Source organism: Thermobia domestica, chromosome 2, assembly GCF_964235325.1.
Source record: "Thermobia domestica chromosome 2, izTheDome1.hap1.1, whole genome shotgun sequence".
In the NCBI taxonomy this organism is placed as follows: Eukaryota; Metazoa; Arthropoda; class Insecta; order Zygentoma; family Lepismatidae; genus Thermobia; species Thermobia domestica.
Window position 1 is genome coordinate 100,631,477 of NC_137455.1, and position 17,040 is coordinate 100,648,516.

Genomic DNA, 17,040 nt, shown 5'->3' on the forward strand with positions numbered 1-17,040 from the left:
GTTGCTGTTTAATTTTCCTCTACAGGAATTGAATTTTATATCTCAATGTGCAGATAAATATAATGGAAAAATTTCCACCTAACATCATTATACGTAATATCCAAAACTGTCTGGCTAATGAAAGTTTTTCCACTCGTTTTTACATCGCAATGAAAATTTTCCGATCAATGAAAATTCATTTCACTTGTTTCTACAGAGCAATGAAACTTTCCGATTCACAAAAAGTTGTTTCACTTTTTGCTTAAAAAGGATGAAAGTTTTTCGACTCATGGAAAGTTTTTCAATTTTTCCATAAAGACAGAAAATATTTCGGTTCATGAAAAATTGTTTCACTTGTTCCTACATAGTACTGAAAATTGTCTGAGCCATGAAAATTTTCAGATTCTTTAAACGATCTTTTACTTTTTAACAATTTGTTTAGAACGGAAGTTTTTCCGGAAAGATATAGAAGAAAATTTTCCACCTCACATCACGGCTAAACAACGATGTAGGAATAAGCGGATTATGTTTTCATGAATCGGAAAATTTTCATCACTGGCCAGGAATAGTGTAAAATGAGAATGTTCGTTTGCTTCACAATTTATATTTTATAAGAAAGAATATGAAAAGACATTTGGTTAAGTGGTTCTGCTCAATTGACTTACTATGTTAGCCTTTTTTATACTTTGTACATAGCAAAAGTAGGAGACTAATATTATCTAATGTTGACTTGTAGATGTATGGGTTTCTGGCAAAAGTGTTCTCAGCGTTCATCGTGGGATATGAAAGAAATAGTGTAACTTTCGAAACTGCGTCACTAGATTAATATACTGGCATAATAATATCAATGTCCTTATTACAAAAGAAAGAATTCTAGCGGAGATTTCTGCAAATGAACGTTTGGTTCTTTACCTGTAATGCTAAAAATAGGCATAGTGTATGTATTTAAGGAGTAGCTGATGTGGCGGTTAATAGATAATAGACAAAGATCTCAAATTTAAAATGTAACGTACTCCTTAGCAGACACTATAAAAAATGTGGAGTTAGCATAACTAGCGGATATTAATAATAAATAATTAATAAAAATAATAATTAATGTAGTCCTTCGTTGCTTAGTCGCTAACGCTCTCGATTCCGGTGGGGACACTCGGTTGAAAAGCTGTAACCGCTTTTTCAGTCTAGCCATCAGTAGTGAAGTTTCTCCTGGGTTTTCCTCTTTACACCAGGCAAATGCCGGAATGGTACTTAACACACAGATTGCAGTATATTCCTTCTTCGTCCTTTCTTTCGCAGGATTGTGTGCTTGCTGAGGGACGTCATTCCTCATAAATGAAGGGTTAAGACTGTAGATGCTGGTAATGCCCAGAAATATGTATAAATAAGTAAATGAATAATTAATATGGCCTTAATAGACAAGTATTTCTAATTTAACCTTATGATTATAAAACATCAAAACGAAGAGAGATGATCTTCAAATGTAAATATTTCATCATTTATAGATGACAGTTGTCCGTTACCATTTAAAAGGAATAAAATATATAACTTACAGTTTATCTCAAGGAGACGGACTAAACTTAAAATACCACACAAATCAAAATCACAAATTGAAAGGCATATTGTGGAAGTTTATTTCGTCAGAATGAAGAACCAAAATTTAATAGAGATTATAGAAATATAAATAAAATATGGAATAAATATGTAATTTTATTTAAGCAGTAAGATTCTAATATATCACTTTAGATAAAAACGATTCATATGAACTTGCACAATCACTTTTCATCATCTTAATTCAAAAGCAAGGAAAGCAGGACAAAAAAACATTCATCATCTCTAACGAATACATATCTAAAATACCCTCTTTAGCCTATATTCCTCGACGATGGTCGCCTATTTGGACAAATAGGGCTATACGAGAAATTAACAAATTTCTCTTGGGAAGGGTAAGTATGTAATATGAACATTATTATAGAGGGTTTACAGAAAAATCATATATTTTTCAAATAACAATAAGTTGATTGATGCTCAAGTGAAATAATTTTACTTACATAAATAGAAATTTGTTACAATGTATATTTTTAAAATAGAAACCAAATGAGGCGCCTAGTATCAAAAGTCACCAAATCGATTTTTTTTTTATTTTTTATTTATTTATTTATTTATTTTATTTATTTATTTTTTTACCGAAATTGAGCTATATATCGATTGGTATATGTTTGATCTAAAGGAATTCCATGGAAACAGAATTTAGTTTAAGAGCTTAATCAGAGTGCCTATCGGTCACGAAAGTCACGAATGTCACGAAATCAAAAAACGGTAATGAAAATCACTATTTTTTGCATCAATAATTTAGATTTTGGGTCACTATTTTTTGCATCTATACAAATATAAGTACAGACTGGAAAATTTTGTTGCTACCAAATCGCTAGCAAAACACTTCTAAATTCCCTCTTGAGAATGTTACGAAAATTTATGGTTTGGTAAAGAAAAAGTCACGAAATTTCATTTTGGAATTTTAGTAAACACCCTGTTAATATTTCATACTAAAAACTAGTTCAAATATGGCACTTTGTGTGGTGTAGCTTCACTGCACGTTTTGTAAGATTACTCGAAACTAAGCGAAATGGATGTGGTGGATTTTGATACTAGGCGCCTCAAATACAATGCAAGGATTTTTTTTTTTGTGCATGAAGACACGGTGACCTAAGTGTAGAGAGCTCGCCGTTGGGGAGAAGGATCTCTTATTCGATTCCAGACCATGTGAGTTGGTAGTGGACAACATCGTCTCCGTGAGTTTTTTCGTGATTCTCCTTCATTTTTATTCCACCAATTTCATTCATTCGCTTTCAGAAATCACTCGTCCCTTTTAGTTTACGGGAGATAGCTGTGAAACGCAAAACTAGAATTTATTTTTGTACGTATTCATGCTGTCTCTCCTGAATATTCGACAATATTCTTTCTATCCCTCCACGTCAGTTGCGTTATTTAAGATTTTGCCAGGGGGGCCAAGATTGGCCAGTTACAAAAGAGTTTCACTTTTTTTATTAGTATTATTTTAGCATAGAATATTTTAAAAAACGTGATTCTCAAACCCAGGGAAGAGACAGTTGTCCCCTACCTCCCCAAATGATGCTTCTGTTCTGCGATTTCAGGCACACGTATAGACGCAGGAAGATCAGATTTTTTTCTTTCTTTTTTTCTAAATCACGGTCACTATTACTCCGAACTTACTAATTGTTTACGGAAAATGCGCTAAGCAACAGTTTAAAGTTTATCGCTTCCACCCTTTTAACAAAATTTTTCAATAGCAAATACACGAGTCCATGAGGCCATGGCTATTGGCTATTGAAACTGCATCGTATAATTCAGGTCTTTTTAAGAGACTGAATTTAACCACCTTCCATCGTGTTATGTATTGGATCTTCTTTAAAATAAAATAAAAATATGTTTACTTTGCCGTTCTGTACTTCAACTTATTTACTAAAATATTATGTTTAAAATTTTATATAATCATTTTCGTTCTTTCACAGAATGCTGTATATAGAGATGAGTCCAGTGGTTGGTAAATCCAGAATTGCAGTGTAATCCTGTGACGTATGCAGATGACTTATTATTTGGCAAAAGAAAGAAGAATCTATAAACTTCAAGTTATCAAGAAAATATCAGTTTGAAACAAGTTTACTCTAGTTATTGTTCAGTATACAACAACGAATAACGTTTTCTATATTAACGTGGTTATATATTGTTATAGTACAATGAATTTAAGTGGTTATAGTGGACAAAGCAGAAAAGAAATGTACGATAGGACTTCAGTGGAAGGTGACTCATTGTATGAACGGAATACTCATGAATATTTATTTAGGACAGAAAATATAGGTGAAAATAGGATGGGCAGTAGTGAACAATTTAGAAATCACTATCTAGCGGATAGAACTTTGCGAGACGATAATTATCGGTTTCAGGATCCGTACAGTGAATCAAGACCATCTGAAAGTTTTAATAGAGATAGATTGGAAAATGATTCGCTTTACAGTGATGTTTATAATAGATATACTGACGAACCTGCAATGTACCCAAATTATGAAAAAAGGCAGTATGATTCGTTTAGGGGCAATTCCTCAAGAGGATTTAGTCAAGATACATTTAGAGATGATAGAAGTTTCAGGGACAACTTCCATTATAATAGGCGATATGAACAATCTCCTCGTAGATATGACAGTAGGAAAAGATACGGCGGTGAGAGTTTTAGAAGATTCGATGATGATGGTGCGTCTACGAGTAATGAAAATGTTAAACGATCCAGAAATGACAATTATGAAGAGAATCGAGAGAATAGGAGATATCAAGTGGAAGCCAAAGATGATGAACGTAGAAGAACGGTTGACGATGATCACTCAACAAGGACAGCCAGAGATGAATTAGTACATTATGATAAAAGTAAAGAAAAACACTCCAAACAGAGCCCTGAAAGGCATAATAGTGATAAATTTAGAGAAAAATCAAGATCTAATAGAAGTGAAGAACGTAATCTTAGGTTTAAGGATGATCATGGTAGCGACAATAGTAGGAGATCTAGATATGGAAGAAATATTAGTCGCGAGAGAACTGAACGCGAGTCGTCGAGAAACGAATATAGGAATCGAAAACGTAGAGGTGATACTGAGAGTAGTAGTAGTAACAACAAAAGACGGTTCAGGGAAGATAGTCCGGGATTCAAATCTCGTGAAAGATACCCTAAAAAAGATTCTGACTCAGAAACTCGAAAAAGAAGATTTAGGGAAACTCCGGAAAGGGACAGAAAACGCGACGCCGGAAATGAAAATCCAGTTAAAAGAAGATTTCGTGAAGAACCGCCAGATAGTGGACATAATGATAGTGATAGTTCTAAAAACATTGCTGAACAAAGTGCAAACGAACAAGATAAGAAGGAAGATATGTCGGAAGCTATAGAATATTTACGCCGTAAGCTAGAAGAGTTCAGGAATTCCGTTCGTCGTGATCCTGACGATCAGGTAAGTACCTAACAAATTGTTTTCAATCGATGTCCCTGATCTGGTTATATATTGGCTAATACACTAATAAGGGGCGACAATGACGATAGACAAGTGAGGTATGAGTCGAAAATTTATCTGTTGATTACAACGTAAGGAAAAGAAAGAAAAAGGGAAGAGACCTTTGGCCAGCTTTACCCGCCAGCCCACCCTCCCCCCCCCAAAAAAAAGTAAAATTCGTAAATCGACGAAAAAAATTAGCATATTTCTCATCAGCTTGGAAATCCTGGACATAATACTTCATTTTTAAGACCTTTAAAAGTATTGCTAGATTGTATGTACTTCATTTTTAAGACCTTTGAAAGTATTGCTAGATGATATTGGGAAATATTTGAAAGTCCTGAGAGTTAATTCTTGAAAACATTGAGAAATCGGTTCGGTTCAGTAAAATTTTGGAACAGTATTTCACATTGGTTATATTTAAATGTAGGTCGCAAAACATAATTATAAACATGAATCCATACCGAGGATCAGAGTAGAAAAAAATCATGATTTTTTTTTTAAAAAAATCATTTTTGATGATTTTTTTTATTTAAATCGATTTTTTTATTTAAATCAAATCTTTCTCTCGTATAATACAAGTCGCGAACTGAAGAAAAACATTACGAATTAGTATTAAATGCCAATTATGCCATTTAAGTGAAAATATTGGGGTTGAATTTTGAATTAATCCCCAATCGTTAACCTATATCAATCCCAAACAGTGTTTCTTAATTTTAAATTATGGCTTTTTTTGGGGGGGTAAATTATAGACTTTCAGTCAAGCATCATCCCTATTTATCATAGGATCATGGTTCTTACCTCGTTCTTTTCAGAATAGAACAGCCTTTAAAACGGTAACATTTACATTTTCCCTATCATGTCCCTGAAGCGGAAAATTTTGAGAGAAGTCGGGATTTTTTCTGATTTTTTCTTTTCTTTTTTTTTTTTTTTTTTTAAATTTTCATCCCCTCTGGACTCCCCTGTGTTAACGCATAGATCTCAAAATCAACTGGGAAATACCAAGGGTATACTGAATGTGTACAAAATTTCAAGCTTCTATCTTGAATAGTAAGGGTGGGAAAAATATTTAACAATAAGCTAAGAACATCCCCACAATACCCCCAGATGACTCGGATGTAATATAAAAATTTTCCTCAGACATCCCTATTTATCCTAGAATCATGATTTTTACATTACTCTCTTCACAATAATACAGAGTTTCAAACGGCACCATTCAAATGTCTCCATCGTGTAGGCTATCTGGGGCTGGAAAATCACGAAAAAAGAGATTTTCTATTAAGGAATATCCCCTTTTTTACTTTTATTCCTCTGTACCACCTCTGTTTAAAGGCAAAGATCTGAAACAAATCTGAAAAATACTAAGGGGTGCAGTGAGTGAGTGACCAAAATTTCAAACTTCTTGATGCAAAAGTAAGCCCGCGAAAAATAATAACCCCAAATACCCCAGATTCCCGTATAAAACAGAATCTTAGGTAACAGTTTCCTAAGGCATCCCTATTTATCCTAAGATCATGGTTCGTACATCATTCTCTTCAGAAGAGAACAGCCTTTCAGATGGTACCATTCATATATCTCCATCTGAGGCGGGAAAATCGTCAGGAAAGCTATTTTTTGTTAAAAGTGACCTTTTTTTTTTTTTTTTTTTTTTAAAAATACATTTTTGCCCCTCTGGACCCCCTGTTTTCACGCAGAGATCTAAAATCATCTGAAAAATACTAAGGGTGCACTGAACGAGTGTGTAGAATTTCAGTCTTCTGAATGCAAAATGTAGGCCCGCCAAAAAATAATAAAAATAGGCACAACAAAAAATATCTTTTTTAAATTTATGACGTCATCACATCCTATGTCTCGACACAGAGGCGTGCAAGCATATGTAACGTGCTCTACAATGCCTTCAGTCCTGAAAAAACAAAGTAAAAAGCTTTATTGGTACTTTTTAAATCGAATAAACCTGTATTTATTCATACTTTTACCCCAGACCCCGCAATCAACGGAACCACCCTGTTTTGCAGCAATGTTTAGAAATCGTTCAACTCACTCGTAGCAATAATTTCTGAATGATTATATAACCAGAATAGTTATTTCGTGTTTGATGAAACTAGAACTCGCTTCATGATCGTGTAAAAATATCACGAAACTGGAATTTTAATCTTAAGGGAAATGTACTCAATAATAAAAGATAAGTAAATGTACGCGTATGTTAGGAAGTTTATTTTATGATTTCTTTTTTCACTTTTTTGTCGAAAATTCGTTCATATGAACGAGTTACTTTAAAATTTTTCTCCATATTCGTTTTGAAAGTTAAAAAATGCTATTTACTGGAATGTTTGTGCTAACTGGCAAGATATTTTACATTGTTTACAAAATCAATGTTGACGTCATAAGTTTAGATGTCCAACTTCCCAATAACGAACTACATTGACTGCATTCTTAAATAATAATTTGTAAGTACTAAAAGATTACGGAAGGAAACTGATAAATGTAAAAACGGGGGGCGAGGGGAGACCATAAAAGTCCTTTAATCTTCTAGGTTTGTGCCTTACTATTTAGAAATAAGTAGCTACCAAATAAGTATAATTTATTTGTTTATAAAAGGAATAATAATAACTAAAAGTACTCTTAAAGAGTACAGAACGTAATGTAAAAAATCTATAGTCACATTGGTAAACCTAAAATAATTATGTTTGAACATACTATATGTAATTTGTGGTTGTTCTCTACGCTTCTAAGAGGGCAATGTATGTTTTTCCGTCTCGTTTATTAAGAAAATGTTTAAAAGTCAGACTCGGAACAATGCCTACTTGACCGAAACTTTAACCTTGGCTAAAGTGAAGGTTTCATATAAGGGATTTACATTAACAAGAATTTAAACCTCGTCATTCTCTTGTGAGCTTCCCAGACCTACTGATGAGGGCTACAGAGACTGCTAAAATAGTTTTGTACATTTAAAGTACATTTGGGTGCAGTAAATTATAAACACTGGAAATAGTTGAAAACAGAAAAAGAAACTGGTTAGAGACTGTTGAGAAGTTATGTTGCAAGGGATATGATCGAATGTGTTAGAGAAAGAAAAAAATATGTCAGTTAATCATTAGTATTTTACTGGACAATTATTATGTTGAAGAAAATATCGGGAGATTGTAGTGCTTCGAAACATCTCCGTTCAAAATTTAGCGGCTAGCAATATCAAAATACTTGTGATAATATAATAGAAGAGGTCTGTATTTAGTAAGTTAAATTGTCAGGTGGTGAATTGTTGGAGAGACACTTCCAGCACCCATTATCTGATATATCCAGATGCTTAATCAGAGCATAGTTTAGAAGATTTTGATGTAACAACTTCTACACTGTTTTCGGAACCTTTATAGTTTCACTTGATGAAAACTCTAATTCAAACTTGAAGAAATCTCAAACAGTATACAAGAAGAAGTTACATGAAGAGAAAGGTGGATTGAACAAAATATGGCATTCACTGATTCATAATCTCTATACTTGGTAAGAAAAGAAGAAGGAAAGTATCAGCATGGGCAGCGTATGGCGATCTCAGTTTAGTTGCCCAATTTCAAAACGTCTATTATCCACTTTTCTGGATTTTTTTTTGTTTGTTTTGTTTATGATTTGTTAACATGTAATTTAGCTAATTTCTCATATTTAATGTGTATCAGGTATTTATTTTACATTTTGCAAAACTAACTGCTGAGAGGCTTCAAAAATGTTATTGTTATACCGTTCAGGTTCCAGTGATTTTTATTTATTTATTTATTTTAACCAATTTCTCCTAAAAATGGAATCCGAACTGTTCCGAATATAAGAACGTGTAGAAATTAACGGAAAACTTTTAGGATAGATAATAGATATGTATAATCTCCATAATGATGCTTTCCACTGTGACCTGAAATCTATGGGTGAAATAGTTTGGGAGGCAATTGCTACACTCTTTCAAACCGTAACTTTTATTAGAAAAATAAAACGCTAAAGAGACCATTGATATAGCACAATACGCTAGGCTTGACGTAGGAGTTACTTGTACTTCAATATAAAGTAGGAATTGGATAATAAAAAGGAAGAAGAGGTTAAAGTGTATTGCTTTACTTACAGAATAAAAACTCAAATCGAGGAAAATACGATATCACGTATTACAGCTTTAACCTCAATTTGGGAATCAAACACGAAAGAAGCAATATGCCTTTGCTGAGGATAAAATAAGTTGCGATTTTGTTGTTTGTTTGTGCGATATTTGTTGACATTGGTCAAACAGCTTTGGTATCGAAAAGAAATGTTCAACTTATATTCATCCTTCAAAATGAAATACAAAAGAAAGTAGGAAGAATTGAATTGCTTATACATGAACGCGAACAAGAGGTCGATGATGTCGATCCAATTTATATATATATATATATATATATATATATATATTTTACATAAACAATTTGACTTTTACTCAAAAAAAAGAAAAAGAAAAGAAAAAAAGAAAAAGAAAAAAGAAAAAGAAAAAATGTAATACAGTGAAACCTCTATAAAGCGGACACCTCCCGTAACGGACATATTTTGTAATCCCCAAACGTTGTAATACGAAAAAACATATTGGCAAACCTCTCCAAAGCGGACACTCTCTAGTACGGACACGGACAGTCTTTTCTGTCTTTTATAGGTATTATTTACCTCCATATTACGGACACTTTCTCTAGAAGCAAGTTGAAAAATGTACTAAAAATACATTTTTAGTAATTCATACATGTGTGACCAAGGAAGCATTGTGACAACATTTTGCCCCTTCAACCGTCCGCTCAGCAACCCAGACGAACTGTCTCTGTTTAACAACACTCTTATGTCCTTTGCTTGCATCCCACTCCCACTCAAGCTGTTTTAGATACAAAAGTGATTCACAGATGCCCGCTGTTTGGGATGAGACGTTATGCTAGTGTCCCGTTGGAATCTCTAACCAACCAGAAGAAAAGTTGTGTTTTTTGCCCGCAGGTATGCATATTGTCTCAAAAAGGACACTTCTGGACTGCAATTAACCCACAAATTAAAGCGACATACTGAAAACGTAGTAAGTGTAAAGGGCAGAGAACTAAAACATCTTATTTCCATTTGGTGCCTCGAACATAGAGTATTGGATGGGGGAGAATAATGCAGGTACAGTAACATTTCTGTAATATTCGTAAATACATGATTCATATAAAAATATTTTTTTTCTAATTACATATTACCTTGTTTACTAATTGACGTATGAAAATATTGAAACCTCTTTAAGGCGGACACCTCTCTATAGCGGACAATTTTTGATTCCCCACGGCTGTCCGCTTTAGAGAGGTTTCACTGTACTGTGATGCGATACTGAAAAATTACACGTATTATTCATTTCTTATACTTTCCTTTCAGTTCACATCTGGTCTGACTGTTGCATTATAATATAAGAAAATTACACACCCGTTAAATGCATCTTGATAGATTTTTGTGTACCGTTGGAGAGAAGCGATTAATGAAAATTTTAGTCTTAAAAAAGTTAATACATTTTTGCTCTCCTGTTTTTCAAGTATACTATTATTTGCCATCAATGTTCACCATCATTATTCATACTTTCAGTATTTTACCGATTGTTTTTTGCTTGTTTTGTTTTTGGTCTAGTTACAAACGCAGTGAATACTAAAGAACTTACCGGTTTGATAAGCAAGTTCTGAAGCCAATATATGGATAGCGTAACTTGTAGATTGATACCCGCTTGCGTGTAAATAACCTGTCTGCTTTTCTGATATTAATGATATGTTCCATGCTTTTTCCAAATTCATAAATTTTCGCTGTAGTATTCTTTAAGTTGTGCGTATTGATCGTTGATGTCAAGTTGATTGATGCCCATTTGGGTGTAAATAACCTGTCTGCTTTTCTGATATTAATGATATGTTCCATGCCTTTTACCAAATCCATAAATTTTCGTTGTAGTATTCTGCAAGTTGTGCGTATTGATCATTGATGGCAAATTGTAGCAAGGAACAATGTCTTTTCTTAGCCAGTTGGCTAACGTACATGCTTTCTGTGTATATGGTTCGAGGTTGGCACAAAGCCTAGGATACAAACGCAAGTAGTGGTTCGGTTGACTGAAAAACGTGAAAACTATTTACGTTTTTTGTCCGCGGTGAATAGTTGCCATCCGTCCAGCTTTAGCCGGGCATATCCTGTTTATCATATTTCACCATTTCCGGCAGACATTTTATTATTGTTATTATTATTTTGAATTGTCACTCATTTAATCAGATTTATATTTATTTTGCATTTTAAAAAATACAAGAAGTGATAGAAATTGTTAAATAGTGTGCGTCTAGTGCGTACTTGAGCTTGCAATACAGTTATGACTTGATTTATACTGTCAGTCCCTGGTCTGGTTTGTAGTTCTGGTGTGAATCACAATTTAACTCTTCACAGCAATTGTGTGAATTTTTCAGAAGTAACAATACCACTGAAACTTTAGTGAATTTCCTAAGATCTGTCAGTTTTATTTTGCAATTCGAGGCAGTAAATGCAGCGACTGAAACAGCATTTCTCTAATCAACGGCCAGTGACAAATAAAAGAATAGTTAGTTAAGGGGATCATTCTAGTAAAATATTTCAAACACGTGATTTTGTAAAGATCTTTACGAACACTTGTTTGCAAGAACGTATTGCATTTCTTCTGACAAAATTGAGGGTTGCGAACAAGTGTTATTCTGTTCTTGTAACAATACAGCTCCAATATCATTACCATGATTATAAGGTAAACTGTATAAAAATGATACGTAAGTTCGACTTCTTAAAAAAAAAAAAAAAAAAAAAAAAAAAAATATATATATCAGGCATTTTCTGAAAGGATGTCCGGCATTCAATAATTTTGATATGTTAACCCTAGCAATGAGGCTATATAGGAAAAACCTACAATTTAAAGTGGATCTGGACCATTATGGTGCATTCGATGCTCTCTCACCACACTGGGATTAAATTCGGGACATCATATCGTACACCAAAAGTACGTTCGCTACATTCTAGACCAGTGAGTAGAGTAATGACCTGGATCTCAGAATAAATTGTAGGTCTCGTCTTACATAACCCTGGTGGTAAAAAGACACATTCAACTTGACTTAACCAATCCAAGTCATGTCGTTCCGTTCGACCCAGTTTTATATCTAGTATTTTTGAGGAAGAAATATGAGTGTAAAATGAGATCGTCTCGACATTACATTTGAATAAGATATAATAGTTGCTGCCGAGAAAAATTAATGCCATTTTTAACTATTCTTTAATTATTATTATTACTAGCTGAACCTGCGCTCTCTACACAGCGTATCATTCACATATGAGCATGAATCTCCTTGTCATTCCTCACAACATTTGTACATATCCGTTTACAGACACAAGGGAAGGACGTCTTGATAAAAATCGAGTGCCATATAGGGGAGATTTTTCAATATCTCGCACCGTTTGCAAGATTTGAGCCTACTTCCGGTTTGAGTTTTTAATTCATGTATGATCAGTGTTTTCTTTCTTCTTGCATGCAGTATGTAATAAACAAATACATTGTATACACAATTAATTATAATGTCAGTGATATATGGTGTTCACTGGGCAAAACACTCCAAACAATAAAGATTCTTCTTAGACTGAAGGAATGGTTATCCCTCGTTTTTCATTGTCATTTGGCCATGAAACAAATGCCTGATGGATATGCAACCCCTGTATAGAATTATGTTGTGTTGGAATGTATAATGCGTAGGATATGATGCTCTAGTTTTTTTTTTTTTAATTTCAACACTTCCAGTGTTCCCGTAAAAGTGTAATGGAGAAATAATGGCCATGTTTTTTTTTCATTCCGGTAATTTCTTAGTTTTAAAAGAAAAGTTGCAAAAGTATTTGCTGCATACTTATATTATTACGCTAATTGAACCAAGTATGAAAAATATTGTTCCAATGAAAATTTTGGTTAAGATTATTTTCATACTTGAATACTGGCATATTTTGTTAAGATTAACTAAATCGGATGATGATATTCCTATGAAGATATTGTCAACCTGTTGATTTCGACAGCCAGACACTAATGAAGAGCTTCTCGACTTCATAAAATGTAAACATATTTGTGAAGCCAATACTCTTCATTAGTGTCAGGCTGTTGAAGGCAATAGAATTGGTTGGTGAAATTATATTAATAGCAATAATATAAATCATTATTGTTAAAGATTATTATATTTTCCAGTGCACATAATAGGTGGTTGTTTATTAATGACTTGCGTAACGTTTGTTTGTTGGACTATCAATTCAAAAGTTACACTTTTCAAGTTATTGAATACAATGTTACTTTGTTAATTTCAGGAAATCAACTATCTAAGTCCATAATTCTTTTGAAAGTAATATAATTATGGCCACACTATTTAGTATTAATGGTGGTGGTATTGCTCGTCTCGATGGTTATCGCCGTCAACAGCGTCAGATAGCAAGTAGAAAAATATATATTTTTAAATGTATTTAAATAACTCGAGCACCCATTTAAAGTTCCTATTGTTAGATAACTCATCGTAGGTGCACAAAATTTGTGTAGAAATAGTGTATAATTGGAATGTCCATTCACGTAACTATGGTTTTACCTTTCTTTAACGTGTTAGTTGCCAACACTTTTGTAGGAAGCATCTGCTCCACATATTCCTAAGAAACCTCACTTCACGTACCTGGGCACAGGTTCCAACTACATTTAGTTTCACTCCCTCCTTCCCCCCTCAAACATTTAGTTGTTTGTGTTTTAGATAAATGTTCAATAAAATAGGTAGTCAAGAATTTCATATAGGTTTCTTAGTTGCAAACAAGGAAGAAAAAATGATTTTAGTTGTGGGCAGCAATAGAAAACTCAATTTAAAACTTCAGACCATTTTTTTCTTCGAAAGAAGTTGACAGTGTAAATAATTATAAAACTTGACTGCTGCGTTATCGTAGAGGTTTCTGTCCCTGTTGATTCGACTGCGATTTTTTTGTATTGCTGAAGAAGGGATGGATTTAGTGATTTCTTGGTTCCAGAATTATAGTGTTTTGTCGGAAGCAACATATGATTTCCTTGTGCTCATCTGGTTGCTTCGATATCTTCATTTTTGATTTTCATGAAAGTTCCAGATGGTTTTGTCTTCTGCATGCAGGCATGCTTTACATCCACTTGATAGAATTACGCATTCATTTCTGTAATCAATTTCCAATTATCTATTAAACTGTGGTAATTGTTCAGTGCATTTGAAATGATTTTCTTTCTACGTAGCTCATTAAGGAAAATCATATTTCATAATAATAGCATTTATGTATTAAGAAACTATGAATGTAAGGTGAACTCAAGTTAGCTTCCAAACAAATTTATTTCGACCCACCTGCCGTAGTGTTCTGGCTGTGGATCTGTTTGGGCAAGTTCCAACCCGATGTGTAGAGTATTCCCATATAAATAGAAATAGTGTCAAATCAATAAGACTTCCAACAATATTGTTACAGAATGTAGTTATGAAACCATTATTAACCAGGTGAGGTAAAGAACTCTGCCAGTAGGTGGCGTCTTGTACCTTTCCAATGTACAAGGGCTATCCAGATCGTTACATTTCGGTGGAGTGCCGGTAGGAGTGGGGTGAGGGCCGCCAATTTGTGCAGGGAGTTCCGTCCGTTAAGTGCACATCCAACTGTAAACGTGTAAAATTCATGTTGCTTCTTCTCTGTTCATACTACATTGCTAACATGAGTGCTCCGATTGAAAATCCCGCCAGTTATTTGTTGGCGAAAAACACAAAACCGATTGCCACTTATGAACAACTGAAGTTTACGGTAAAGATGTGATGAGTGAAAGTGGAGTGAGGCATTGGTGCCTCATGTTTAAAAATAGCCGTACAAACGTTCATGATGATGACCGAAGTGAGCGACCGAGCGTTGTGAAAGATAAACTGATCGCAAAAATCAATGGCAAGATTCGTAAAAATCACCGTTTTAGATAACAACTCTTTTTTTTTTTTTTTTTTTTTTTTTTTTCCAGTTTCTGCAAAATTCAGAGCTTAGTCCATGAAGTTGTGCCCAAAAGTTAGGCTACCATAAGTTTTGTGCAAGATGGGTTCCGAAAGAGGAATACAAAACCCAGCGGATGGCAGCCTGCTTGAAACCCCATGAGGCTTGTAACATATTCCTTTATTGATTGTATCGTTACTGGACATGAGACTTGGGTTAAGCACTTGAATTGAGAAACAAACAAATAAACAAAAGTTGCAAATCATGTCTGCAAGAAAACTTATGGCTACTGTATTTTGGGATAGGGAAGGTGAACTGCTTGTCGACTTTTTTGAACATGGTGCTACAGTTACCACTGAAGAATGTTATGTAACATTACAGAAGTTGTGAAGAGCAAAGCAAAGCAAGTGCTGAGGAAAACTGAGTGGAAAAGTCCTGTGTTCTATGACAGCACTCGAGGTTTTCGACCATCCGCCATATAGCCCGGATCTCGCAAGCACTTTCATTACGACGCAGACCTTCAGGCTGGCGTTTGTGAATGATTGAGGCCACAGGCCACAACTTTTAATGGCAATGGACTTCGTAAGCTTGTTAATCGCTATGGTAAGTGCCTAAATTTGCACGGCGATGATGTTGAAGAGTAGTGTATAACTGTCGCTTCAAAATGTATATAATAAAAAATGTCTACTTTCACTTGTCTTCTTTTTATTCCAAAATGTGAGTTACTTTCTGGATAGCCCTCGTATATATTACGGAGCGACATATCGAAAGCTAAGTGATGGATAAACACCGGGTGCATGGCTTTTTTCGAGGTTCTTCCGTTTCATTCCACCATTTCATTAATCCTCAACATCACCGCCTCTTTTGCGTACAGGCGTGGGATAACCATGTAACGTAAAACTGAAAGATTTCATTTCATTTCAGGTTCAAGTTACGGAGTTTGAAATATTGCTCAGAAATGAATCCATTCACTTTTTAAATCAGTTTCATTCGTCGTTGAGATATTTTCATTTGCACTTTAGTAACACACTGATGTAATTAAGCTCTTTCAATAATGAACAAAATCAAAGAAAAAAGTATTCTGATAGTCCTTTCTTAGTTTCATTTGTCTGTGAGCAAAGTTTCAGCGATCATATTTTGAAATTGATTGAATTATTGTATGGATTGTGGTCGGGTAGGATTGTTGGGTTTCGAGTAGAACAATGTACTTCCGAAAAATAACTTCAAATGGTTTACTGGGGGGGGGGAATAAGCGGGTATTCCTTGGGTGTTCGGATATATCGTAAGGTACTTAAAATTTGAATTTTAAATATTTTGAAAATATTTCTTCACGCAGTCCCATAAAACATTACAGATATGTGTTTACCGAAAACTCCCAATCGGTAAGTTAACGGTTTCCGAAATAAGATCGAGAGCGTAAAGGGCATAAGTTGAATTTCGGAAAAATAGTGACAGGGTTATCGAGGAACAAGAGTATTTGCCACTACAAGAACGATTCTCAGTCGGTGGTTAATTTACCTGTGGGTTTCGCAAACGATTATGCATAGGTTCAATTACAAAGATTCGTTATTGAAATAGATGCATTTTTGAATATAATTTTACATTCAAAGAATTACGTAATGTTTATTTCATTTAAATTCCTTGCAGATCATCTAGTAAATATTGTTCAGTCCTTAGAAGTTAACATGCAGTGCTGCTCCTCCTTAAACAGGCAGGCCCGCAACTAGGGTTTCTGTCACCCGGGGCAAGCACACAATTCGGCGCCCCCCCCCCCAAGGTTTAGTCGAAAAGTATCACTTATGGATTGCAACTGTAAATAACATTCTTATCGATTTTTAAGTACTTTAACCCTCCAATACGCGCGCGGGCTACCATTGTAGCCCAGCGTTTTTATTTTCCTGGCCGCAAAGTAATTCGAGATGATAACTCAAAGGGTGTCTGTGTACCTTTCTATCAACTATCATTCTGCGTGTTTAGTGTGTGGTCATTCGTGAAATCGAAAGTAGGTCATTGTTATTCTGCT

The 17,040-nt window shown here is 34.4% G+C and overlaps 1 protein-coding gene across 5 annotated transcripts in view; it reads left to right on the forward strand.

Moving 5' to 3' along the window:
- The window catches only part of eya (eya transcriptional coactivator and phosphatase 2), a 702,296-nt gene that overhangs the window by 16,825 nt on the left and 668,431 nt on the right, over positions 1-17,040 (forward strand). For all 5 annotated transcript variants that reach the window (XM_081744300.1, XM_081744325.1, XM_081744316.1 and 2 more), the window contains exon 3: positions 3,507-4,988. In XM_081744300.1, coding sequence (XP_081600426.1) covers positions 3,732-4,988 — 1,257 coding nt within the window. In that variant the 5' untranslated portion in view covers positions 3,507-3,731. The remainder of the gene's footprint in view (positions 1-3,506; positions 4,989-17,040) is intronic.